Source organism: Rhamphochromis sp. 'chilingali' (genome assembly GCF_963969265.1).
Source record: "Rhamphochromis sp. 'chilingali' genome assembly, chromosome: 11".
Taxonomy (NCBI): domain Eukaryota; kingdom Metazoa; phylum Chordata; class Actinopteri; order Cichliformes; family Cichlidae; genus Rhamphochromis; species Rhamphochromis sp. 'chilingali'.
The window spans coordinates 20318656-20344697 of record NC_137938.1 but is presented as its reverse complement, the minus strand read 5'-3'; the positions used below and the strand labels follow the sequence as shown (position 1 = coordinate 20344697).

Sequence of the window (26042 nt, the reverse complement as noted above, 5' to 3'; positions counted from 1 at the left end):
CAGTGGCTGAAGTCTGTGGTGTAGAGGGTGAAGAGGAAGGGGGAGAGGACAGTCCCCTGTGGTGCCCCTGTGTTGCTAATCACCTTGTCAGACACACACTGTGGGAGACGTACATATTGTGGTCTTCCTGTCAGGTAATCAACAATCCAGGACACCAGAGAAGCATCCACCTGCATCGCTGCTAACTTATCACCCAGGAGGGTCGGCCTGATGGTGTTGAAAGCACTGGAAAAGTCAAAAAACATGACCCTCACAGTGCTCGCCGGCTGGTCCAGATGGGTGTAGACACGATTGAGCAGGTAGATGATGGCGTCCTCTGTTCCGAGACGAGGCTGATAAGCGAACTGAAGGGGATCCAGATGTGGTCTTACTATGGGTCGCAGCTGGTCCAGGATGAGCCTTTCCAGGGTCTTCATGATGTGGGAGGTCAGTGCCACGGGCCTGTAATCCTGGGGGCCACTGGGACGAGGCGTCTTTGGTACAGGGACGAGGCATGATGTCTTCCACATCACCGGGACCCTCTGCAGACTCAGACTCAGCATAAACAGTTTATGAAAGACTCCACACAGCTGGGGGGCACAGGCCTTGAGGACAAGGGGACTCACTCCGTCTGGTCCAGCAGACTTGCCTGAGTGAAGTCTCCTCATTTGCATCTCAACCTGGTATTGAGTGAAGGTGATGGGTGGGGGAGGGGTGTCAGGAATCTCACAGGAGGCAACATGTGAAGAGAGAGGCTGGCACAGTGGTGTGGCTCTGGATTCCAGGCTGACTGCAGGTGAGGTTGTGGGGGTGGGAGCAGACACTGTGGTGTCGAATCTATTGAAAAACAGATTCGACTCGTCGGCTCTATTCTCACCTCCCTCAGCTCCCCTGCTGTTGGTTGGCCTGAATCCAGTGATGGTCTTCATGCCCCTCCACACCTCTCTCATGCTGTGACACTATACAGCTGTTTCACCCACTGTTTTCTCCCCATTAGGGACCAGGTGCTACGATGGAGGAGATTATGAAGAAAGGGAGGTTAATTAGTAAATAGTAGCAGAGTTTATGTCTTGCATGACTCATTGCTATACAAAGCTCACAGTCGGCTTACTTTCACATACATTACCAAAGTGCATATGCAATTAAATTCTATCATGGTCTTTGTGTAGCATTAGGTTTCTGTATAAAGAAAGGAGTATATTATTTAGTAGGTGGTCATTACTATCCAGTGCAACTGGCTAAAATAAATAATTTATCTTCCAGAATTCCTACTGAAAGTTTTAGCTTTAATCCTCAACTAGAAGTCCATCTGGGTGTCAGGCTTTTGATATTTTAGTACGAGTAAATGTATGTATTTAGGCCTTCTGATAGTCCTGCAGGTGGGCTCTCTCTTTGTAGATAACGTTTGTGAGGAGCATTACAAGAGAGCACATCAATTTTATCAGAAATGGCACTTGAAGGACTCTGTGCTTTATCCACCTGGCCCTCATTTGTCATCACAATACCTGATGTCACAAACTATTTAAATCAGTCCGTAAAGGGTGTTCAGCATCAAGTGCAAATGTGCTTGCAAAGATTCTGGGAGTATTTGTAAAAAGTAAATAAATAGTTTTGAGCTTCTTGTACCCCAACGCCTGTGTCCGGTGATGACAATGAAGTACATGATTGATGCCTGGTTGGCAGCTCCTGCCACAGCAGTCAGTTGGTGTCTGCTCCAAGCATGCCAAGTTTGACTGATCTGATCAGCATAGTGTTGTTTTGGAGCATTTTTCCTGACAGATTCATACTAACAGTGAACCTGATCACTTGGCAGTGATACTCAGTGCCATGAAAATCGCAGTATTAACATGTAAATGCTTTCTATGAATAACAATGTCATTTTCTTTTACAGCATCTGAATATTTTGCCTGTAATATGAGCCAGAAAAAGTTTTTTGTTTGTGTTTAGCCGACGTTACCAGCAAGGACTTGTGCTGTTGCTTTGGAGTGCAGCGCTTATATGACTGCCACAGAACAGCAACGATTTACTGCCAAGTTTTTGTTGAGTGCCCTTCTAAGAAAATAGTTGCCATTAAAGTTGTCTTATCATTTTGGGGCTGAAAGCTTTTTGTGCCCTCTATCAACTGAAATTGAAAGTTTAAGGAGTTTTTTGTGATTTCCTGCCCTTTCTTGTATGATTTCGAGTAATTTAGAGCTATGCTTGCTCGTTTGGCCGAAATTGCTGCAGTTATTGTCTTAAGACAACTGCCTGTATTCAGTAGTGTTTAATTTGGACTTAAAGATGAGATACATGAAGCAGTTTTAAAAGGCCATAAAATCAAAGGATTTAACATATACTAATGAGTTTTGAACTTTTGGTTCATTACTGCTAACCGTTTAAAGGCTTTGACTAGGCTGCTCTTGTATAATTTGCACACAATACACAATTGTGTGATAGCAAGGAGCACGAATGCCTGTTCTTTTATTTCCAGCAGCTTTTCCTATTTTTGAGATGGTTAATGCACAATTTCATGAGTTAATTTTGTTTCCTGATGAGCCACAAGTTCTTTTGAGCTGCATCAGTCAAGGCATCCGGCATTTCAAAAACAATAATAAAATAAAAAAGTCAAATCAAACATGTGGAGCTTCCTGCTGTATCAGCCCCTTGTGATTAAGGTAGTAGTTAAAAGTAGCTTTTGATGTAGACCCCCTTTGCATTTCTCTATGAAGTGAAACATAATTTTTCCAAACACTAGGGCATCCTTTCATTTTTCAGCTTAATGTGAAAACCATGGCCATCTTAAGTTACACATCATCAGTTTTATTAAAACATACCATGCTGCTTTTGGTCTTAAGTAGATTTTCTACATTAATAAAACTTTTAGCTTTCATCTCCACTCATCAGTACTTTTCCATGATAACTTCAAAATCTTTTTGTGAACCAAAGAAAAGTTTGCTGTAATCAGGTGTACTCTTATTGCTTATTTAGACCTCCTTATTTTTTTTTAAACATAGAAAACAAAGCCATTAGGGTAAACAAAAATGATGCAGACCTTTTGGGTTGTTCCAAATGAATTGGTCCTATTGTAGAACACAAATTTCTGTAGCATGTTAGTGATGTACTTAATTTACATTTATAAAAAAACAAAGGTTATGAGTTTTTTTTTCTGAAATAATGCCATTTTTTGTTTCACTGCTTTGCTACTTTGAGCTTAAATAATGCAACCATAGATATTTCTCAGGAGTAGCCTAAAAGAACAGAATTACCCCCCCCCCCCCCCCCCCCCCCCCACACACACACACACACACACACACACACACACACACCCCTCCCCACATGGCACAAGCTGTATAAAACATGGGCAATGTAGGGAATCAGACAGACGTGCCTTGAACAGCGGGAAAAGCAACTACAGCAGAACTAAAGTGTAAGCAAAATCTTTATTTGTAACAATTTGATGGAGAGGCTTGCTTTTTAAATTTAAAGTCAGCATGTCTTTACAGATTTGACTGCCTTTATGTTTCATGAACATGAACATGGTCACTCTATTGCAGAGCTCTTTTTCTGATTTTGCCGTGAGTTGCTGGATTTGTGTTTTTGTTTTTTATTACTCTGTATTTTCACTTAATTTTCCCTGGGATCTAGGACGTGTTCCAACGCTGTGATGTCGCTGAGTATTCTGGCTCTCTGCCTGCTGGTTTGTATTCACTCTGGCATAAATGCATACCCAGCCAAACCTGCCAATCCACAGCAAGGCGCGCCACCTGAGGAGCTTGCCAAATATTATTCTGCACTAAGACACTACATCAACCTCATAACAAGACAGAGGTTAGTTATCTACTTCTATATTATTGAGTCCATCTTGACCCTATATGGAAAAAAATATTGTTTAATTGCTGATATCTTCTTTATGCACAGGTATGGGAAACGAGACAGTCCTGATACTGTATTTTCTGATGTGCTAGTGAGGGAGAGCACAGAAAGTGTTCCAGGATCCAGCTATATCAGGTAGATTTATTTACCCCATTATCTCTCTGTTAAACTACCATATATATATATTCTTGTATATTATATATTCTTCATTGGACTGAATATTACTTGAGTCTGATTAGGAAGAGGGATACCTTATGCAGATATTTTAATGTGTTTTCTAGAGACTCAATTTCTAATTATTATGTTTTAATGTGTTTCTGTAGGTATGATGGGCTGCCATGCTGCTAGAGCTGTTACATCCAGGTTGACTTTACCATAACGCTGCCACTATGATGTCTTTTACTCCCATGAATTGAACTTGTGTTGCATGGAATAAACGCTGTGTGTAAAGAAACTACTTTAAACTGTTTGTGTTATTGCCACTGCTGCACTGTGACATGTTGCTAGATAGTACAAGTGTGTCTTACGTGGTGAACAGTGTTTTCTGTGTCATTCACTGATGGAGTAACAGTGCACTCTGATGGTGAGCTGACATCTAAGCATTTTGAGGTTTTTCTTAAGTGGGGCAAATAGCTTTTAAAACATGTCTGCTGCAAGAGTCCTATTTAGGGGAAATGTGAAATAGAAATTAGTAATGTGAGTACATCAAAGTGTTTTTCTCAGCTTTACTTTTACCTCTTTTATCAAGCCTACTGAGATTTGCCTCCACCCTAACTCACAACAGATTAACACTTTAATCTCATCAAGTGACCTGGATACATAAAAGCAAATCATGCAATGCTATGGTAGTCTCTATGTGCCTTGAGAGAAAATGTCACTTTTTTATGAATGTCGGTTGTGCAGATGAGGTTATTTGTTGCCAGACATGGCAACAATTATTACAGGACTCAAAGATGGCAGTGAGGCTTACAGTATCTCTTGGGGTAAGCGTATCCTTCCAGTTTAGTTCTTAGCTGTGCTGTTTGCTATGCAATATGAGCTGTCATCATTGTGCATGCTTTTCTGGAGTCAGCAGAGAAACTAATCTGTATATAAGGTTAGACATTCAGTCGACTTGTTTTTAAAGACTACACACACACTCGCTTACTCACAGTAGATCAGGAATCAATACACGAAATAGATAAAGGATGAGACCTATAAACCAATTCAGTAATGGATAATTGACTCAATATTCATCCCTATTCATAAAAACCATGAAAAGGCACAATAGGTGGTCAAAAGGCAACTGTATATTTTAATTTACAGTACTCGCATATTTAATTCAACAAAGTACTGTTGTTAAAATACATTTAGTCAAAAACAAAACAAAAAGTACATTAACGGGGTCATAAAAATCTGAAGAGGGCAACAACTTTGCTACAGCTTACTTTCATACATAAACATTTACTCTACTTAATATTTCTACCGTTATTTATTTTAGTGTAACAGAAAGTTATATGAGAAGACTGCGGGTTTTCGCTGCACTAGATATAACTTGAACGGCACTGGATGACATTAGCAGTGCGTGAGTGGACTGGGAACTGAGAGCAGGGGCGCATGCAGGCACGCACTCTGAAAACGCAGTAACAACTTATTCGTGCGCGAATGATCGGCGAATTATAAAACTCCGGAATAAAGAAAAGAATGAAAGCTTGACTGGAAACTGATTTAACTGGGTAAAGTATATTTCATTCATTCATTTGTTTATGTGAGGCTATGTAACGGTACGGGACCTAGTAGTTTCTCGGATTTCACTGTGCCACTGGCTAATGTTAAGTAGCTACTATGAGCCACATATTACTATTAGCTACTACAAAGCTAACTTTAGCTGATTTTACTTCTCTGCTGCAAGGGCCGATACTAACTGAGCGTTAACTACCGAAGCTAGCCTGTTTAAATTTTGCTGGCATGTCTGTTATTATGTATTATTAGTATTATTTGTCGGCCAAAAATAAAACTTAGAGCGCACGCCACTCGTAGTTGCTAGTTAGCGCTGCTAATTCGCCCGCATATGAGATCCAAACGGACACGGCACGAGCTCTGGTGTTAATGACAAGACGCCCTGAGAGTAGAGACCTACGGTTTAGTTTATTTCAACCAGCAACTGGTCGTTGTAATTAACGCCAAAATTAGTATTCACGGCTTCTACTTACCATTTCAGCTAAGCTACCTGACGTTGAAGTGGTTACACGTGCCCAGTGCGTGTGTAGCTTGACATCAGTTAATTTAACCGCTGCAGAGAACACATTTATAAGTCACTCGTCCTGCCTGAGGTTTGGTGACAATTTCAGCTTCTTCTAAGAAGTGCTGCAGGAGTTTAAAGAAAGAAGAGAGAACACTCTTATGAGAACAGCTGTGATGTGCATAGGTTTTATTTTCCTTGAAGTAATGTTTAAACATTTACCTTATTCAAATGCTAAGGATACGGACCAACGAAATGCTGTCTGCCCTACGTAGAATATATTGTGTATAATGCAAACGAAACAACTGAAAAATGTAATTGAGAAGTAAAACAGAATATTTAACTAATGTAAATATAATATACCAAAATCACGCGTCCCATACAAATTATAACTGTTTTACTACATGATTTATTTTTTGATTACTTTAAATCGGATAAAATGTAGGTCCATAATTTGACTCCTTTAAGCTTTAAAATAAAATTCCTCTTTAAATAGACAGTGGTCATGTGATCATCTTGGCCAATCACAATGACTGCATTACAATAACATTGAATGGGCAGGAGAAGTGTGGACAATAAAGGGACCCTAAGGGTAGGGAGTTGCGTATTTATCATGATTTGCTTTTATTGATAGTTATAATGGTGTTAAAACGGTCTTGCTCAATTTCTGATTATTCTCCCTCCATTCTCTCATTAGTCCAGAGGTACCAGATGAGTGTTTTTTAGAAAACGTGGGGCTCGGTGTTGGCCTGCTGCACTGATGATCTGAAATCAGTAACTAGGTGAGTTGTTGCCATGTTTTTTTGGTATTTGTTTTAGGTCAGCATGGTTGTTTTGCTGCTTTTGTTGATAGTGCATAGCTAGAATACAGTGTTTCATTTATGTTTATACAGTTCACAATCTGTAGTTAAACAAGGCTTCCTGAGTCGACTGTCTTACTGTGTATTGAGGGAGTTCGAGAGTTTTTTTTCCTCACTCTGTTTGGAGACCGTGTTTGCACAGAAAATCCCCAGGGCCCTCTCTGTGTGTGGCTGGCACAACCTTTAGCCAGAAGGATGGAAGACTCATCCTTTGTCATTCAATCACCCTCTTTGTCATCTGCTTAATTCATGAGTGCCCTTTGTGCTAACATGCATAAAACACAAAGACCAACAAATGCTTTCTTTTCTAATTGCTCTCCGTTCTGCATCTGTTTATCACTCATACAGCAGTAAATGCAGGCTTGATTCTAATCATTGAAAAAGGCTTGTTTAGTGTGATACTGTACTGACTCGAGTGGGTTTCCTACATCCTGCAGCTCTCCAGTTGCTCTGGTTTCTGTAAACAGCAATTGGGTGGCTTTTGACCGTGTTTAGGGAGTTTCACCATCCTGAGCTGTGGAATAATAAACATGACTGTGGCCAACGCAAAGTCTGGCTCAGGTAAGCTGTAAGAGACAAAGTCCCCGACTAGCCTTTTGCACAGGAATTGCAGCAGTGTTGTTTACCATATTTGCCATTTAATTACCATTTGAATGGTACTGTGCCCACTTCTCAGAGATAGTTGTGGGGGTGCCTTTGGCCACCTGTCAACAATTCCATTTGTTCTTTTTTATGGACAAAAATGTAGAAAAAACTATGTTTAATACATGGTTCTCTTGATAAAAACGTTTCAGGCTCATCTGTTCAGATTACATTTTAATTCAGTGTTGTACTCCTCATATAAACAAAAGAGAAAAAAATGACAAGTGTTTTTATTGCTACGTCTTTCTTGGTGACAAGCAAGATGTTGCATTAATTTTGTTGCTAGAAGTAAAATAATAATAATAATTTGACCTGTGTCACTAGTCACTACGAGACAAAGCTATTAGTGAAACAATTCCTTGGTGACCGTGCGTCCTTGTTGCTGTTGCAATGGAAATGAGCAATGTTCTTTGAATTGGCCCATTGATTCGCTCCCCACTTGTTGTTCTTGCCTTGTCCATTCGTAGTATACTGAAATAGTTTTCCACTGGCTCTGAATTTTAATTATATTTATTACTGCTGGTCACGAGGTTGGTTTTTCACTAGTATTTCTGCCTCTGTTTTTACATAGCAGTTCATTTTAGAGCTTAAAAGAAGTAAAGAGAGCAGTTGGCAAATGGTTAGCTAAATCATTTAAGTTTATCTGTTCTTCTACAGCCATGCAACAGGTGCTGGAGAACCTGAGAGACATGCCATCAGGCACAGGAGCCAAAGATATTGACCTCATCTTCCTCAGAGGGATCATGGAGAGCCCCATCGTCCGTTCCCTTGCTAAGGTATGTTGTGCACTCGCTGAAACCACTTCTGTTTGCTTGTTCTCCACTTCCTACAAACACATGCACAGATACATCTCACCATAATTTCATCAGGTCGATTTTTCTGTTAGCTATAAGTGAAGTAGATTAGAAGTCTGTGTAGGACAGAGGAAGTGAATTGTAGCTGGTGTTTTCTCATGTGTGGAGACGGGAGAAATGGGGAATTCATGCTTTATGTGCAAGAGTTGTAATCACATGAACTGATTACTTGTTGTGTGTCTTTTTCTTGTGTCCACATTTAAGTTAGTTACCAGAAATCTAGCTACTGCAATCTAATACCCTTCCTGTCATCGGAAGAGTAAAACACAAAGGTCTACTCTCTGCAGGGCTGTATAGCACAGCTTTTTTGTATTTTTATTTTTATTTAATCACCACAAATTTAAGTTCATGTTGAAGCTTAAGTAAAAACAGAAAACCTCTTAAAATTAGATCAATCAATTTGACACACAAATAAAGAGGCTTACAGCATGAAGAACAAATGGCTTACATAACATTCTGAAAAAAATATCTCCAGTGCAGATTGAGGTCATCAGGTTTAACTACCATAACTATAAATAGACAGCTTTTTATAGAAAACCGTCCACAAAGAGAAACTCTTGTCCTTATTTTGTAACAAGAGTTTGTAGCTTTAAAAAAACAAAATACACTATTTTACACAGATGGCCCATCAATCATATTAAATGGATTTGAATCCCTTGTTACTTTATATTCTGCTCTTAATTTTCCTTCATTCTTCTGCATATCACAGTGATAGTTTAACAGAAACAAAGCCCGCTTGTTCTTGGTGTAGGTGGTAAAGTAATTCACTGTGATATATATATTTTTTTTGTTATTGAGTTGTTTAAAATGTTTGGATATATTAAAATTCAATAAAAATATCAGCAAGTGGGTTTTTATGAATGCCTGCTGTTGTAGCCAGTGCAATTATGGATTAAATTATGGAATTATGACAATTATGGAAGTGTTTTTGTTAGTAAGATGGTATTAAGAAGTCATTCAGAACTCTGGCTGAGGAACATAATGGCATAGTCCATTCTTAACAACTTGCAAGCCCCCATGCTTCCACATGTGCAAAATATAGTCCAAATTCCTAAAATCACAACCTTCACGCCACAGTTTTCAAACTTTATAAATCCACTCAGTGGAACAAACAGGTCCACTGAGTGGATCTAAAGTGTAATCTGGCTGCTTGGCAGAAATATAGAAAAAACATCAAGTGGTAATTGCAGCTTTGGGAATGTTATTATGCTATAAAATCACAGTTTGTAAGGCTAACCAAATTTACCTCATGCTTGATACAAACATTGACTTGCTGTGTACACTCTTTTGGTGGACATGTCTGTGTTTAGGCACATGAGCGTCTGGAGGAAGTTGCGTTACAAGCCGTGCGGGATGATAATGTTCAGCTTGTCACTGAGATCTTGGATGCCCTTAACAATCTCACAGATAAGGATGCTGCCGCTGCTGAGCTTGTCAAAATCCTGCAGGAGCCACACTTCAAGGTACCTTAAGTCTTATTCAGTGGCGGGGTGGGGCTTTTTACTGGAGTGGAAATGGAAGCCAGAGCTGCTTCTCCAACCCCTACCTCATTTCTTCTGATTTACCTGTCTGCAAGCTTCACCTAACTGGTCTCGCTTTCTTACTATCAACTAATTTGTTTCGGAGAGTATTGAGAGGATTCCTACGCACTGTTTGAGTAAATCTAATGTTGTTTGTCTTCACTGTCTGTAACTGCTTGGGGATATTTTTCAGTTAGTCTATTGGCAGTGCAGTTTGTCTTCATTTGTTCATAGTAATTCATGTAATGCATGTTGGAGTGTTTTTTCATTTTTCCAAGAAACATATTGTTAAGTCATTTCTTTCTGTGTGTATTTTTCTCTTCTTCTTCTGTCTTAGTGTTTGATAGAAGCTCATGACAAAGTGGCTGCAAAGTGCTATGAAACATCGCAGACTGCAGTTAACAGTAATTCCATGATGACCAGTTCACTGATGCCAGCTGATGCTGTCAGGATGATTGGCATCCAGAAGAAAGCTGGGGAACCACTGGTGAGTTAGCAAGGCATTGGTAAACACTCCTGTTAAGTTGCAAAGAGTTTTACACATGCCCTTTCACTGACTATCTGTTAGGATGCAGTGACTCAGCCTTACATAGTTAATCATCATCTTTTAGAGGAACCTGACCAACGCATGAAACTGGCCTCCTCTATGATTTATGAAGTGCGGATGTACAGTACTTTATTGACTCTTACTCTCTTTCAGGGGGTGACATTCCGCGTGGTGCGAGGAGAGATGGTGATAGCCCGGATCCTGCACGGAAGCTCAATTGACAGGCAAGGCATGCTGCACACAGGGGACATAATCCGAGAGGTGAATGGTCGAGAGGTCGGCAGCGACCCACATGTGCTCCAGGAGCTGCTGAGGGACTGCAGCGGGAGTATTACACTCAAGGTCCTGCCAAGCTACAAAGACACACCAGCACCTCCACAGGTACAGAAAAAGGAGGTTTCATTTTCTGAATTCACCTGGAGGTGATTGATAATCTTAGTTTAGTTTTTCAGTCCTCACGACCAGCCCTGGATGAGCGGATGAAAATGGGTGGATGGATGTTTAATTAATAAGTTGGATGCAAGATGAATTGCTTTTAATGACATTTTTCTTAGTTTTAGAGTTTTTCATATAATATTAAGTTACATTCAGTCATATAAATGCACCTTAATATTTGCTGTTGGTATTTGATTTGATTTGCAATAATATATTCTGAAATTGTGCTCTAATGAATAATATATATTGATTGAGAGCTGAGTGATCTCTGAATACCAGGTTCTTGAAAACTGAGCCCATGGGAATCTATTAATAACACTCCACACACCAAGTAGGACATGCACCACTTTATTCAATGGAGCACACATAGCAGCTGACACTGAGAAGCCTTAGGTAAAATTACATCATAAGGCTATTGGTACTTTGTACTGAGGACGATAAATTATCTACTGTTAGTAAGAGTGAAAATGTTTCTTCCTGTTCACACTTAAGAGTTGTATGTGGTCCAACTCACTCAGGCTTTTGACTTCTGACTGGGAAAGAAGAAGGTTTACTTTCATATTGTATTTCAAAATCAAGAGTCATGAGACATATGTAGTTTTTTTGCAGCTTAATTAAGTGTTGTAATGTCACAGTACAGATTTACACCTCACCTCTGTTAAATTGCAGGTTTATGTGAAGTCACACTTCAACTACAACCCAGCCACAGATAACCTGATCCCTTGTAAAGAGGCGGGTCTGGCCTTCTCCAGAGGAGATGTGATTCATGTAGTCAACAAGGAAGACCCCAATTGGTGGCAGGTGAGTGTGCTCATATTACTGGAAATTTATGGCTGCCACAATATGTAAAACACAAGGATCGCAAAGTAGTTAATACATAATACACTACACACAACCATGAATGTTGGCAACAACGTTGGCCACTTACATAGGTTACATCAAAGACTCACTGCAGAACTCTAAAGCCATTGCTGCTCCCCAATGGCGAAAGTGCTGCTTGGTGCGAGTTCTGAGTCAGTTTGTAAGAATCTACAGCTTTCTAAAAGATTAATAACCATCAAATAGTTTTTTTCTTTCTATATATTTAAATTAAGAGTTTGAAGCATCTCTCAACTACTCTAACCCCTGTATAGGCACGGAAAGTTGTTGGTGGAGCCACTGGCCTCATCCCTAGTCAGGTCTTGGAGGAGAAGAGAAAAGCCTTTGTGAGGAGAGACTGGGACACGTCAGGTACAGGTTAGTATGACTCTTTCCAACCGTACCAGCTGCTCTTGTATAGATTTAATGAAGGTTAGATTTCAGCACCAAAATGCGGAGCACTAATACTTTGTGCATTTGACTCAGGGATGCTCTGTGGGACTCTGACTGGAAAGAAAAAAAAGAAAAAAATGATGTACCTCACTACCAAGAATGCAGGTGTGTATTACCTGCAGTTTTAGGGTTTTCGCGCTTAAATATTTACATTTTTTAAAATGGTGACACAGTACTGACTCTGTATCGCCTTCAACAGAGTTTGATCGTTACGAGCTGCAGACCTATGAAGAGGTAGCCAGGATGCCCCCGTTCCAAAGGAAAACGCTGGTTCTGATTGGAGCTCAGGGAGTTGGGAGGCGGAGCCTAAAGAACAGGCTTATTGTCGTGAATCCCCTGAGATATGGAACCACTGTCCCATGTGAGTGCGTGCATGTGTGAGACATAGACCTGAGACCACCGAAATGTTCAGACTTTAGACCTGTCAGGCTGCATGAAATGCCTTTTCTTACCTTCTACATTCAGTTACATCACGCCGTCCCAGAGAAGAGGAGAAAGATGGGCAAAACTACTGTTTCGTTACACGGGAAGAGATGGAGAAGGACATCAAAGAGAGCCGCTATCTGGAGCACGGCGAGTACGATGGCAACCTTTATGGAACCAAGATCGACTCTATCCATGAAGTGGTGGCTGCCGGCCGTACCTGTATCCTAGATGTTAACCCTCAGGTCGGTCAAAGATGCACGCACTCAATATCTGGATCTGCTTTTCCTAAAAGCTTTGGTAGTGACATCACATTTTATGCCCAGGCCCTGAAAGTGTTGAAGACTGCTGAGTTTATGCCGTTTGTGGTATTTATTGCTGCTCCTGAGCTGGACACACTAAGAGCTATGCACAAAGCTGTGGTAGATGCTGGACTTACGACCAAACTACTCACGGTAAGTTTTAAGCCGATGAAACATTCTTAAATACGATGGTGGGATTTTACAGTGGTTGTCACTGTAATGGCTGTGGCTTCCCTTCTATAAATGGGCTTAATCCATTTTCTGTAACAGGAGAATGATTTGAAGAAGACTGTAGACGAGAGCGCCAGGATCCGCCGGGCATACAGCCACTACTTTGACCTGACTATTGTTAATGACAATCTGGACAAAGCCTTTGACAAGCTCCAGGAAGCAGTGGAGCAATTAATCATAGAGCCACAGTGGGTTCCAGTCAGCTGGGTCTACTGATATTTTACCCCCCACTGGAGAGAAGCTGCTGTTGGAGGTGCCAGGCTTAGGATAAAAGGGGATTCAACACTGTGCTGCACACAAAGTAAGTGTTGGACGTCAAGCCTGTGTGAATTTGGTCTCACACAAAGTTGCATCAGAGTCACCTTAACCTGAATTGCCAGATTCCTTTCTAGCACACTATGCAATTCACAACACATAGGAAGTGTACTTATTTATTGGCAAGTATTTTTTAAATGATATTTTTTACTCACATGGATTGGAAGAGTACTGGCACTCGTGTCAGATGCTTTTGAAAGCAAACCCAGTTTTTAATGTTACATCTGTATGTAAGATCAGTTAAGTTGTATTTATTCTACATAAAAATGAGGGCTCGCTCATTGAAAAGAATAATACCTCAGTGTTACAGTTTACAGTGCTTATGCGTCCAGTTTCTCATCTCATTCTGTCATTACAGACTTGTCATTCGTGTAGAATAGTGTCATATATATGAGACCTTTTTTCCTCCTGGAGGCAAACATTTAACTCCTCAGCCAAACTTAATGAATGGAAAACGATTTGCCAGTCACTGTATGAAGTTGTACAGGAAGAAAACTAATCCTGTAGTGTTTACCTATGGCTCTTTAACTCAAGCACGAAAGATATTACATTAAATACGCTGACTCTGTGTCAGACGTTTGGATCATGTAAATGTTTCTGAGTATTTGTTGCTGTGTTTGTGTTTTCAAAGAAAGACTTTCCACAGGACTCTCAAACAGGGTACTGCACCTCAGTGAAACATCCCTTTTGATGTGATATGTACTAAAATTTAACAGTTTTAAATAAAATTCATATTTACTTATAAAATTATATTTTACAAGATTTCACATAAGATGTATTTTCAGATGTCAAATAAATAACTGGTGTTTTCTAATGATCCGCTGTGTTTTAGGTGTGTTTCTTTAAGCAAACTTGCCGACAAACATGCTACATTCAGGCATATTAAAAATCAAAAGTGTATGTAGTAGCAAATGACACAAAAAGTTTAAATGTACACAAGCCAGGGTGGTGCAGAATGAGGTTTGTGTTATGAGCGTCAAAGATCCTGAAGATGGAGCTCATTGGAGAATTAATAATTGATCTGAGAGTAAAAATAACCTGAAATGTTACTGCTATAATATTGTCAAAGAATGTGATCAGTCCACGTTTGAGAAACAGTTATTGCTCAGAACAATTGATTTGAATACAATCTTAGTGATGACATAATTATATACTGTTAATAAGATGTTAATAATAAAACATGATGGTAGTTTGAGAGACAAAGCATGTTTTTTTTTTCCCATGAGAATGCCCAACATAATCAGAACCAGGAGCATAATAGATTTGTCTATAGGGATATTGCTGCAAGCTGTGTGCCTGAGATGACCATATTTAGGTTATCGCTTCTTTTTGCGCACTTAGATGTGAATTAAGTTGTAACGACTATATAATCTCACATTCCAAGGAATATGTTCTGCACAGGGAGGCTTCAACCGGGATACAGACCCGAAACCTCTGCTGGGAAAGGATTGTGCTAAGCACCACACCCATGATAATTTTATAATATGGTTCATAATTTTTTTTATACAATCAGACAACAGCTCAAAATCATTTTTTATTTGAAGGAAACTGCCAAAGTTACAAAAAAATAGATACAATTTTGCATATTTATTCACATAAAAATCAAGTCTGACTATTAATTCATTATTATTATTATTATTTTTTTAAACACATTGAGTAATCACATATGAGTCCAGATCAAGTATTCAGTATTTTTAGAATGACTTCTTGGTCATGTAGCACCCCTTAAAATATTCTATTAAAATAACAAAAAGAATTATTTACATGTTTCCATTTACCTAATTCCACTGTGACACTTGTTTCTGGTGGCTGTAAAGCAGGTTTCAGTTCAAACACCCTGAGCTAATGAGGCAAGACTTCGAATCACGATACACAGGACCAGAGGATTTCCTGGCTGCTTGTTTATTTCTGCCTTCACCATGTCCCCATTTCTCTGCAGGGACACATTACAGGAGGCAAACAGATGTTCGATCTTTCCATAGATGGCCTCTGTCAGTACAGACGACGCTTCGGCGCTCAGAGGCAACTCTCCATTTTTTGATGCACACTGCACCTGGAACAGGTGTTGAGAGATTCATAAGGGGCAGCTGACTTAATGTGCAATGTTTAATTTACAAAGAAACACCTGCTTAACATGTTGTGCCATTTTATAAAAAAGAGGATTTACTAACCAGTAGCTCCAATATCCCCAACACTGCAGGGCTGCAGCACATTTCCAAGGCAGCAAGACAATCATTTGTCATCTCTGAAAGACAAAACAGACGCATGATGAAGGAACCTGCATTAAGTTTTTAGAACTTGCAGTGTGCATGAAGTGGGTATACTAGGTCTCTAGTATATGAAAAGAAATCCACAAGTAATGACTGTAGAGTACAAATTTTCTCACCATCCAATGCACTGATTAAGAGGTGAAGGGCTGTGTGAAGCGATGTGGATCGGCTTTTTTCAGTTGGTTCCTCTTGACTAGACTGCTCTAAAAGATCCAGAATTGCCTGGAAATTCTGTTTTTGAGACGCTGTTGTTTTAAAGTCAACTGAGGCAGATCCCTTATCCACGCACATCTGCTCTAGCTGAGACAGAGAAGGAGACAGGTCAGACTTTAAACGGAACGTAACTGAATTTCATTATGTCCATTTTCTTTTAGTGAATGTGCAGTGCCAGTGCCCAGACCTCTTCGTTCCTCTTACCACATCCTGAAGTGCACTAATGGTGATCTGGTCCTGCAAAAGTTTTGTAATCTGCTGTAGCAGAGCGGACCTGGTGGATGCCGGAAGAGCTGAAAGCAGCTGGAAATGATCGCTCAGTTGGTCTAGTTCTGAAGACAGAAAAATAAGGACAGTTTGTCATTCACTGTCAAAGATAAAACATTCTCCCGGAGCACGTTAAAAAGGTTAACTGAGATTATGATGATGTAAACCACAACAATATGTAGAAGCTAATAAAACACTGCATGTGTATATACATGCTATTTTAAAAAAAATGTCAATACACGCATGCATGCTGTGGCCAGTGAATGCAAAACTATTATCTTGGCTTATTCCAAGCAGGTTAAGTCCTGATTCAAAATTCCACCCAATAAAATCATACAGTCAGTACATAACTTCCATAGCAAACTAAAGAGTAAACTGTACTGTATTGTACCCTTTTAATATAGGTCAAAACTGTGTTTACAAATACGTTTAACACCCTTCTGATAAGATGCAGCAAGGTCTCTTATCTTTGAGACCCTTTGACTTGAATACAGCAGAGGTGTGGTGCTGCTGGAGCGCAACACAGAATAAGCAAATGCCATTTTTTGCCAAAGAACCAAAGAATCTGCATTAACAAAAGTACACCCATGAAAGTGGATAGTTTACTAATAATGTGCTGATTTATATACAAATATGTAGTTGGTTCATTTCAATAACTACATGCCTAGAGCAGCGCAAATTAGTGGCTGAAAAACGAGCACACCCAATGAAGGAGTATGACGGAGTGAGTGATGTCAATGTGTAGAGGAACACAAAACCCTTTATAGTCATATCCTGATTCATACTTGTGTTAATGAAAATATTACTGTGGCCATGAAGCTACAAGTAAAGGTAATATATATTACATATTTTAAGATTCTGGCATTAATCAAAAGGAAACTATATGAAAATAACTGTGTGCGCACTGCTGAGAAAAAACATGCAGAGATTTTTTAATTATGTACCGAGCTTTATGTAGAAATGTGACAAAAACCTGAAACCCAGTTCTCATAACATTTCCCCCTCGTTCCCAATAAATGAACGCTCCAACTATCAAAAATCCTCAAACCAAAGTAAGACATGCTTTTTACAGCATTAAATTTAGAGCTAAACTGTATGCCACAAATCCTTGTGAAGTATAATTGTATGTTTCTCCTTAAATTTTGTGCTATCAAGATGAAACTCCTATAAATATGAATAGGCAACAAGGCTAGCCACCAAAATATCCGCGTTCACACCTTTCAGCTGTAAAACTAACACTGCACCTCTATATTAAATCCCAACGGTAGACTTTTAATACTAATACTACTACTAATAAAAATAATATTATTAAAAATAATAATAACCTGTATTTTTATAGAGCCCTTTTCAAAGAATCTAAGGCCAAAAAAAAATTCAAGGCTCTGTTGCAAAGAGTGGACACAGTTAGTTTTACAAGTATTTGTAGGAGCGTCCTTTTTAGAACATAAGGAACACTGTAAAAAAACACAGAGCTGTCAGATATATCCATAACTCTGGTGTTATGGGAAAGAATGAAAAGCAGGGAGAGAAGCTATCCACGGAGGAAAGAGCAGAATGCAATATATAAGAACTGGTCATACAGACTAGCCAATCACATGCTCTCATTTTCAGTCTAACATTTGATCTCGGTTGCTCAGTTATAGTGTAATAATGCATGGAAACTTTCCACTGTGGTGACAAAACCTTAGAAACAAATACTAACCTGATGTGCTCTACAGCTCTGGTGTGCAGGACATTTCTCTGCATGCAATCGTGTGTTTTTTTGCTGGAAAAGGTAAGAAATCTGAGGCGAAAACAGTGATTTACCTTGTTGAAGGCAGCTATTGTCAGATGAATGTGCAGGAGCTCCTGAAATAGACGGCTGGTCTTTCATTCTAGCAGTACCATCAACTTTATCAAAGCCTCCATTGGTGCCTGACAATACACACAGCTCTGTGGAAAATGCACGTGATAGTTCAAGGAGACAGAACATGGATATTTCCAACAATAGCCTAGAACTAATGATGCTGATCCTGCAATTACTAAATATAACTTTGAGTTTATCAGTTCTTGTTAAATTAACATGAAGTAAGACAGTTACTCTACAAATACAATGAATGACTTCTCACCATATTGTCCATCGTGTTTGATCTTTAGTTCTATAAGGCTATAGGCTATTGGAGTGTTGGTAGGAATCTCCATGGTAATGTCACTGTCATTGCCCAAGCTTGCGTTCTCCTTCAATAAAAACTGAAGAAACAGGAACACCGAATCAGAACAAATGGCAACAAAATTCCTCAGTGAGTGTCACAAATATTAATCTACTTTAAAGAATTATTAAAAGATTCAATATTTTCTTTAAGGTTATAGTGGAATTTAATATAAGATATAGTTTTAACTACAGTACTTTGCAAAGGTCTTGAGTTTTAGGTCCAAGGAGTCACACTTTTTTTGTGATTTTTTTTTTTTAAGTGGTCTTAGGCAACAGTTCTCCAGGCTTTCTGAATGTCTTTTGATAGTTTTTCTTTGGACACTGGCTGCTTTTTCACTCATTTTCATTCCAATCCTTATACCTGACCCTTCAGAGGAATTTTATTTATTTATTTACTTTATTTTTTTTAAGCCACTTAACATTTACAACTGAATCCATCTTTAATTTAAAAAAAAGCCTATAATAACTTTGTTACTAACAGCCTGTTAAAGCACATAATCTGTTCCCATTTCTTTGGTTAAATGTAGGAAATATATCAAAGATAACACAATTTGACATACACAGGGTGATACCCAAGAGCTATTAGTGGAAGGCTTGGCACATCTCAGTATGGTGTGCCGTGTCCTTAAAAAAAATCTAAGGAAACTGGACCAGTGGAGGACAAAAAGGACTGGCCTCTTCAGAGCCCGGACATCAACGTTATTGAAGCAGTGTAGGATCATCCTGGCAGAAAACAGAAAAAAAGGCAGCCAACATCCAAGGAAGAGCCTTGAATGTCAAGTCTGTCTGGAGACCTTGGCACAGTACTGTATGTAGCTAGAACATAAACAATAAATTCCCAGTTTTGATTTCTGGAAATGAAGAGGAAAAACCGAGGATAAATGAAGGACCCGAATTCTGAAGAGGAACCACAATGCAACTGTTTCATGCATAGTGGGCAAGATTTATTCCACTTCTTCTTATTCTCTTCTGCTTTCAAAATGTACACGCAAAGCTGGCACACGCAGATCTGAAACTCATCCGGGTAAAAGCAGCACATGTATTGCTCACCTGGCAACAGGACCTATGAATTTTGTATTGTGAACTTAGCTTATTGACTTAATATAGGAATGTATTAGCAACTTTAAAAACTGACCGAACCCTAAATACCAGCAACTATTAGGTCTGATACGAGGTTTGATATTGTACCTTAGTCATCTTGGGGCCACAGGTGCTCAGATTTCCCCCACACTGTCCTCCCTGCTGCACCTCCTCTATGACTGAACAGGGTTGAGTGGTTACAATACGATCCTTTACAATCCCAAATACCCGTCTTTGCTTCTCCTTTGTCTGCTGGATTAGACAGTGGGACATGTCCAGAACCCTAACACAAGAAAAATGTGGTGAGTTTCACCAGGAACATTCTTGGAAACAAAATTTTATTGTGACTTATCCTACATCATCTTTTCTTGCGTTAATATTCAACCGGGCATCGTGTTTTGTGTGAAACTTTACAGCTGGACAAAGATCACCAATGCGATCTTTAACATGCTGATCGGCAGGTGATGTTTAGAGTGTTTGAAACAACTTTACATGTGACACCAGGTACAGATTGTGAACCAACTTGTCTTTTGAGTCTTGCAGCAACTTCTGCATATCAATCTCCTCTTTCTTCAAGCTTCCAAAAGATGACTGGAGTTTGGATGAGTCTTCACCCTGAAGTTTAATGCTGTATTTGGAAAAAATTGCGTCCACAGTTCCCTGAATGTTGTCACTAAATGTCCCACTGTATTTGATGAAGTCTGTCTCAACCACAACTGCAAAAGGTAAATAAATATATTAAAAAAAAAAATCAAATTTCTGTGATCTCGGGAGAGTAAACTGTGACACATGCGGCCATTTTCGTGCTGCTTTTGAGGTTTACCTGGCTTTATGGGTGTGTCTCCTGTTAGTATATCATTGAGATTAAAATCAGTGGGAAGATATTTGGACTTTTGCCAGCACCAGAAACGCCTGCGCTTCACCACCACCGTCAGGAGAGCAATGGTGTCATTCAGGCTGGTCACTGGGATCAGGGACCCGTTATCTTCCACCTCCTCCACAAAGTTTCTGGTAGCCAGAGCAAACATCTTTCGGCTGGATAAAGCTTTGAAAGCGAGAGAAGAGAGGGGAGGCGTTTACTACACAGCTACAGAAGACCTCACCCATGTGAGCTCCTCCTTAGGACTAAACACAAATAAACTTCCTACTTCAGCCACTGTACTCATTTCAAGCAAAAACATAGTAGACACCATACAGCTCTTTACATTTAAAACCTCCAGGCTGCACGACAACAATCAAAGCACCGGTTATTATGGAAACCGAAAGTCCATCGGTACAGCAGTCACTGTAGATAAGACGAAATATGCTAGTTTTTTTTTTTAATCTGGCTAATTTTCCACCTACCGCTTCCACGGAGTCTTCGCTTTATTGGTGACCTGCAAGAGAAACTCCCCAGTGGTCAGACTTTTACAGGAGTCAGTTCCTCTGTAGTAGCTCAGCCTGGTTTCCTGCACTCTTTGTTTTGGACAAAAGGCTCCGCCCTCTGCACGGTAGGAGAGGCCGAAACATATATGGCATATATGGCCTTTCTTCCTGTACGCTTACAATCCAGCTTATAATAATAATAATAATAATAATAATAATAATAATAATAATAATAATAATAATAATAATAATAATAATAATAATAATAATGTCTCTTCTATATTTGCTTGTACTGGTAAATTGTCAACTGGATTTATGTAGGGACTATATATATATAAAATAAAGAAATAACCTATTTTACAAGTATCTTAATTACACTGCATTGATGTATCTACTGCTCTGCATTATAATTTATTCAGTCCTATTTGACCAGTGACAATATTTTATAGGGGATTTTTGTAAAAACAGATTATCAGTAGTCCGCTTTCATTTGCATTTGTCGCCACCTAGCGGCTGTTTAAGATAACCCAGCAATCTGATGAGCCCATGTTCGCTAGCGTGGATTAACAAACAAAACAAAGAAAAAGAATACAAACAAACTATACTACAGTGAATTATTAGAGTAAAAAAAAAAAAAAGAAAACAAAAGAGAATAGGTGGACTCAAGGAGCCCTTTTTCAAAGTCATTTATCATATTGTAGGATGTCAAAAATGCAGACAGGCTCTAAGGATCACTAGCGGTATCTTACTCTTTTCATCAACATGACTCTCACAACATTCCTGCATTCGTTATTTATAAATGATAACCTTTACTTGTTGCACGGCTCCATAATTGCTCATTAACCTTGAACTCTGGTCATTGCTTTGCAGGACGGGCAAAAACAAGCCATAAACACGAATCGTCGTCAAACACATACGGCTGTTTCTAAAGTGATTGGAACAATTCACTCAACACTTGTGAAACGTAGCAACATATCTACTGTATACTGCAGGATATTCATTGGAAAGTATCATGCACAGGTTTCCATTTAGATGGCACTGAGATTTAACCCATAAAGCCAAGAAAATTATAAAGGGATGAAGTGCAGCCACGAGCAAAAAATTCTATAATTTAGCAGATGATCTTTTACCAGTCCTTTAAGAGTTGCTACTTCACTTAAGGAATATGTATAGTAAGAAGCAGGGAACTGCTTCACATTCCCAGTAAACCTAGTGTTTATACCCCAATTGCTTTTCATAGCTTCCTAAATGGCATTTTCGTGTGGCATTCCTGACCCATCATGTTTAAAATTAATTGCATTTTTCCTTTATGCACCAAAATTATAATCAGGCTATCTACCTGCCAACTCATCATCTGAGATGAGAGGGAATTATTTCAACTGTCTATTTGCTTTCAGTGTTTTTGAACAAACAATCACAAAAGACTCAACAAAAAAGAAAACAATCAGAAATTTTATTTGAGCTCATGGAGCATAGTTTTTGGACATTTCTTTTCCCTTTTTTTTTGGTCCCAAAGCCCAGGGTCCATAGAGACAATGGTGTGCTGAATAAAGTGAAAAAGATATGACTGAGTTTGCTACAGCTGCTCATAGTTGCACAATCATTCACACATTCATAGCGAAAAGCAGTAATTACTCATAACGGACAGAAAAATCAGTAAGGATTCGGAGATCGCTTGCACAATATTTTGTTAGCAAGAATTCCTTACAAAACATAGACTTTTGTTTTATTTTTTTAAACATCTGGCAGGTACAACAAAATAAATTAAACAAGTTTGAGTACAACCAGTAAGGCATCAGGCAGATGCAGAATAAATATCGGATGTTTACACTGAATCAATGGCGTAGCGAGGCTAGTTTATCTCAGAGGTAGAGAATGTCCATGGTAAGACAACAACCAACATAACCAGTTGATCAGTACATTTTAAGCTAGTGTAGATAAACTATGAAACTCTTCTTCTCATCCTTCATACCAAGGATCTTTCCTTTTCTTAGTTTAAGTGGTTTAGCACAACATAATATGTGGAATGCAGGCAAAAAAATGAAATTGGCCTACTGCAAATTGAGCAACATTCTCATAATATGTTTGCATAAATGTGTTTATACAACTCAGATAAGCACTTGCTATTAAGGCAATAACTCTGATGAACTCCAGTACAGAATGTGGATGGTCAGAATGAGATACAGACATCACCAGAACCAGTCTGGATCACAAATCACAGTAGAGGCTGTGCAGGTCCAAATGTTTGTATGATCTGCAGCACACGGTCACCACAGTGTAGGGAAATCTACATGGGCAAAGCCAGGGTCTTTCCTCAGCTCCCAGTACGTGTTGTTGCTCACCCAGGTATCGTCCTGTGCCTTCCTGTGGAGACAGAAAAGACGCACAACTGCAATTAACACTGTCAACGACAGATTTACAAGTTGTGTTTCACCATTAGGAGCGGAGATGTGGTCACTTTTCCATAAGTGACTTTCTAGGTGAGAAAGTTTTAAGCTAAGATACTCAGGGTACCTGAAAAATTTAGGCTGATGTGTTGCATTGTTCTCATCCAGGACTCTCCGTCTGTCTCTCTGCAGCTGTTCAATCCTCTGCTTATGCTCCTCTGCAGCCTCCAACTTCCCCTCCTCCAGCAGTCTGCCGTTGAGACCCAGACGCATTCATTATGCAGATGTTTAAAACATTAATCTTCCACATCCAAGCATAATCTTCACTCGCGCCTTCTCATTTTGAGTGAATTTTAGGGGTTTTCCTGTTTTTGAATGGCCCTGTCACAGGGTTATTTCCAACGTGGGCATAAACAGTCTGTATGCGTAAAGGCGGTGAGCTTGTTCCACTTTAATTTATAGAAATCTATACATTTTCCTATTATTTATGACAAAATATTGAACAAAAAAGTAAATAAGCCTACAGTTAAGAGAACTGGTATAATATAAATATAAATTGGCTGCTGATTTTACTTTACCTCTGGATCGTTGTAAGACGGTGGAGCTTGGGCTAAAAAGGAGAATACATAACCACTTATTTGCAGAGCTGGAAGCAGTGCAGCTTCATACTTTGATGGCAAAGTACTGAGAGCTTCGTTTTTTCTCCAGCACCTCGGGGCAGCAGCATTTAGTTTGCAGACTTAAAAAACTTAAAAGATGAGCTAAAATTAGTTTGATTGTGATAGCCTGAAAGGGCGTGCAGTTGCGTACTATTCTTAACGCGAGTGCCTATTTTTGTACTTTTTTGATCACAAGGTGCATTTTTCAGGACGTGACTGAGATCAATGATGGTGTGGTGCTTAGATACTCACTGGCAATGCTTTGGTTTTTAATTCAGCTATGTCTGACAGTCCTCTGGCAGGAAAATTAGATGTTATATCTAAATTAGTTTTTAACCTTTTCCCCCTGTATGTTTCTCACTGACATTTATTAAAATTAAGCTGACGATCACCAGGCTGCGTAAGTGCATGGAAATATACTAATGGGTTTTTAAATGTTTTTCACTTTTTTCCTCTTACCTTTGGTCCACTCGTAGTCTCGTGTCTGTAGGTGGTAGCAGCAGTTTCAGGGATGGGTCCAACTCGTTCAGCTCAATTGCAAACTTCGTGAAGCCATAGTACTGCTCATGGTCTACTGGCATTGCATCTATATTGTACACAAGTGACATCAACAGCATGAGAAGCTATAACAGGGAGACGCATTATTGAAGAGGTTTTTTTTTCTACTTAATTTTGAGAGACTTTCATACTTGCTCTCCAGATGCATGTAGCTGAAGGCGGGTCTCCACAGAAAACCGCTTCGTGCCACTTTCCAAAGAGTCGGTGGATAACCTTTCCTTTATTATTTGTGATAGTCCCCTCTATCTCATTTACACTCGAATTCCAGTATTTGGCCTGTTAGAAAAAAAGCAGCGTGTTATAGTGGGTGAGTATGAAAGAATGCACATAGCCCACGACAGTGTCTCTTGCAGTCAGCAGATGTTGCTCTTGCGTCAACCATTTGATCCCCAGTGTGTTTGTGTTGCTGGGCCGGTGTGTTTAACCCTCTCGAGGCAGGCGTTGCCGATTTGCAACAGTTAAAAACTAACAACCTGATTACCCCACATACATATTTTTTTACTCAGAAGTACCACTGCAGGACTTAGTTGTGCATTAGCAAAAAAAATCTTAATTTGAGCCTGAGAGGGTTAATGAGAGATGAGGATGCATAATGTGTTCTGGCATGTCTTGACTTATACTGCACAGCTTCGCGAGGTCTTTCGAGTGACGCAAACTAAAGCAATGAACCTTCTCCTCTTGGCAAATGACTCCATAGTTAAAGAAAAGAGAAAAAAAGATCATTTGTTTGTTGGGTTTTGTTGGCATGCAGGTGAAAAACACCATCTGTATAGATGCAAGAACAACAGTTTGGATAAACACACTTTGTAGATTCCTCCATCAGGTAACGCAGAGGTTATATAAATGACTGTGGCTATGGTAGATAAGTAATGGATAACCTGGACCCCATCTGCACCACTTACTGGGCAGGCAGTGGACCACTTTCTCTAATATCTGTTTCACCTCTGCTGTCGCGAGGACAAATGCAGAACATTTTGTACACCTCATACCTCATACCTGCATTTATCTAATAGATTTTTATAAATTAAGATCCTTATCTTTTATTATATGTAGATTTTGATTGAGTTCATCAATTTTTTATTAAGCGCCCTCCTTCTTTAGTGTACCTTAGTTACGTTTCTTACCTTTCCATGCTTGTGATATATTTACTCTATTGAGCTTTTCAGTTATTGAGTTATTTTTGCCGTCACATAGTTATTTCTAAACATTTCAGATAAGTAAAGCAAATCTGATCTTATCCATGTCAAGCATTTCCACATTTCCAAGATGTCAGTTTGATCAGTCAAATGTGGGATACATAGAGACCCCAGCTAAAAGCCCCAAAAGCTCTGACAGTTCAACATGGACAGGCAGCTGGTTTTAATGTTGTTGCTGATCAGTCTACAAGCCCCTGAGATTCATAGAGGGACATGTTAATGTGGTAGCCATCATTATGGCTGATTGCTTTTACAGAAAAGCACTCTGGTATGAATATGAAACAAGACTGTCGCCTCACAGTAGTGCACCTTTCACAAACTGATTTGTGACTACAGTATATTCATCCAACATGCTTCCAAAACC

General features: G+C 39.3%; 4 protein-coding genes across 5 annotated transcripts in view; 2 read left to right on the top strand and 2 right to left on the bottom strand.

The window, feature by feature from the left end:
- The first annotated feature begins 3332 nt into the window (after window positions 1-3332).
- LOC308405137 (peptide YY-like) lies at window positions 3333-4652 on the top strand. The gene is made up of 4 exons (XM_080895575.1): window positions 3333-3385; window positions 3604-3786; window positions 3877-3966; window positions 4155-4652. Exons 2-4 carry the CDS (start codon window positions 3623-3625, stop codon window positions 4177-4179), a joined length of 279 nt encoding a protein of 92 aa, XP_080751701.1. The 5' UTR covers window positions 3333-3385; window positions 3604-3622; the 3' UTR covers window positions 4180-4652.
- A 733-nt stretch (window positions 4653-5385) lies between these two features.
- Window positions 5386-14309, top strand: pals2a (protein associated with LIN7 2, MAGUK p55 family member a). Of its 2 annotated transcripts, XM_080895572.1 has the most exons (14): window positions 5386-5546; window positions 6750-6834; window positions 7350-7473; window positions 8212-8330; window positions 9719-9871; window positions 10266-10415; window positions 10629-10856; window positions 11580-11711; window positions 12044-12146; window positions 12255-12326; window positions 12421-12582; window positions 12687-12889; window positions 12971-13099; window positions 13217-14309. In XM_080895572.1, exons 3-14 carry the CDS (start codon window positions 7443-7445, stop codon window positions 13391-13393), a joined length of 1659 nt encoding a protein of 552 aa, XP_080751698.1. In that variant the 5' UTR covers window positions 5386-5546; window positions 6750-6834; window positions 7350-7442; the 3' UTR covers window positions 13394-14309. The 2 variants fall into 2 exon arrangements, with proteins under 2 accessions (XP_080751698.1, XP_080751699.1); XM_080895573.1 differs by lacking the exon at window positions 7350-7473.
- Window positions 14310-15027: 718 nt separating this feature from the next.
- gsdmeb (gasdermin Eb) lies at window positions 15028-20992 on the bottom strand. The gene is made up of 10 exons (XM_080896301.1): window positions 20858-20992; window positions 20337-20558; window positions 20037-20229; window positions 19622-19796; window positions 18351-18471; window positions 18049-18174; window positions 16180-16307; window positions 15879-16062; window positions 15664-15737; window positions 15028-15545 (listed from the first exon to the last, which is right to left on the bottom strand). The coding sequence occupies exons 2-10, from the start codon at window positions 20539-20541 to the stop codon at window positions 15321-15323; spliced, it is 1431 nt and encodes a 476-aa protein (XP_080752427.1). The 5' UTR covers window positions 20542-20558; window positions 20858-20992; the 3' UTR covers window positions 15028-15320.
- A 1359-nt stretch (window positions 20993-22351) lies between these two features.
- osbpl3b (oxysterol binding protein-like 3b) overlaps window positions 22352-26042 on the bottom strand; it is a 36198-nt gene continuing 32507 nt past the window's right edge. The window contains exons 20-23 of the mRNA XM_080896284.1: window positions 24614-24758; window positions 24384-24510; window positions 23393-23515; window positions 22352-23242 (exon numbers count right to left, since the gene is read on the bottom strand). Coding sequence (XP_080752410.1) covers window positions 23146-23242; window positions 23393-23515; window positions 24384-24510; window positions 24614-24758 — 492 coding nt within the window. The 3' untranslated portion in view covers window positions 22352-23145. The remainder of the gene's footprint in view (window positions 23243-23392; window positions 23516-24383; window positions 24511-24613; window positions 24759-26042) is intronic.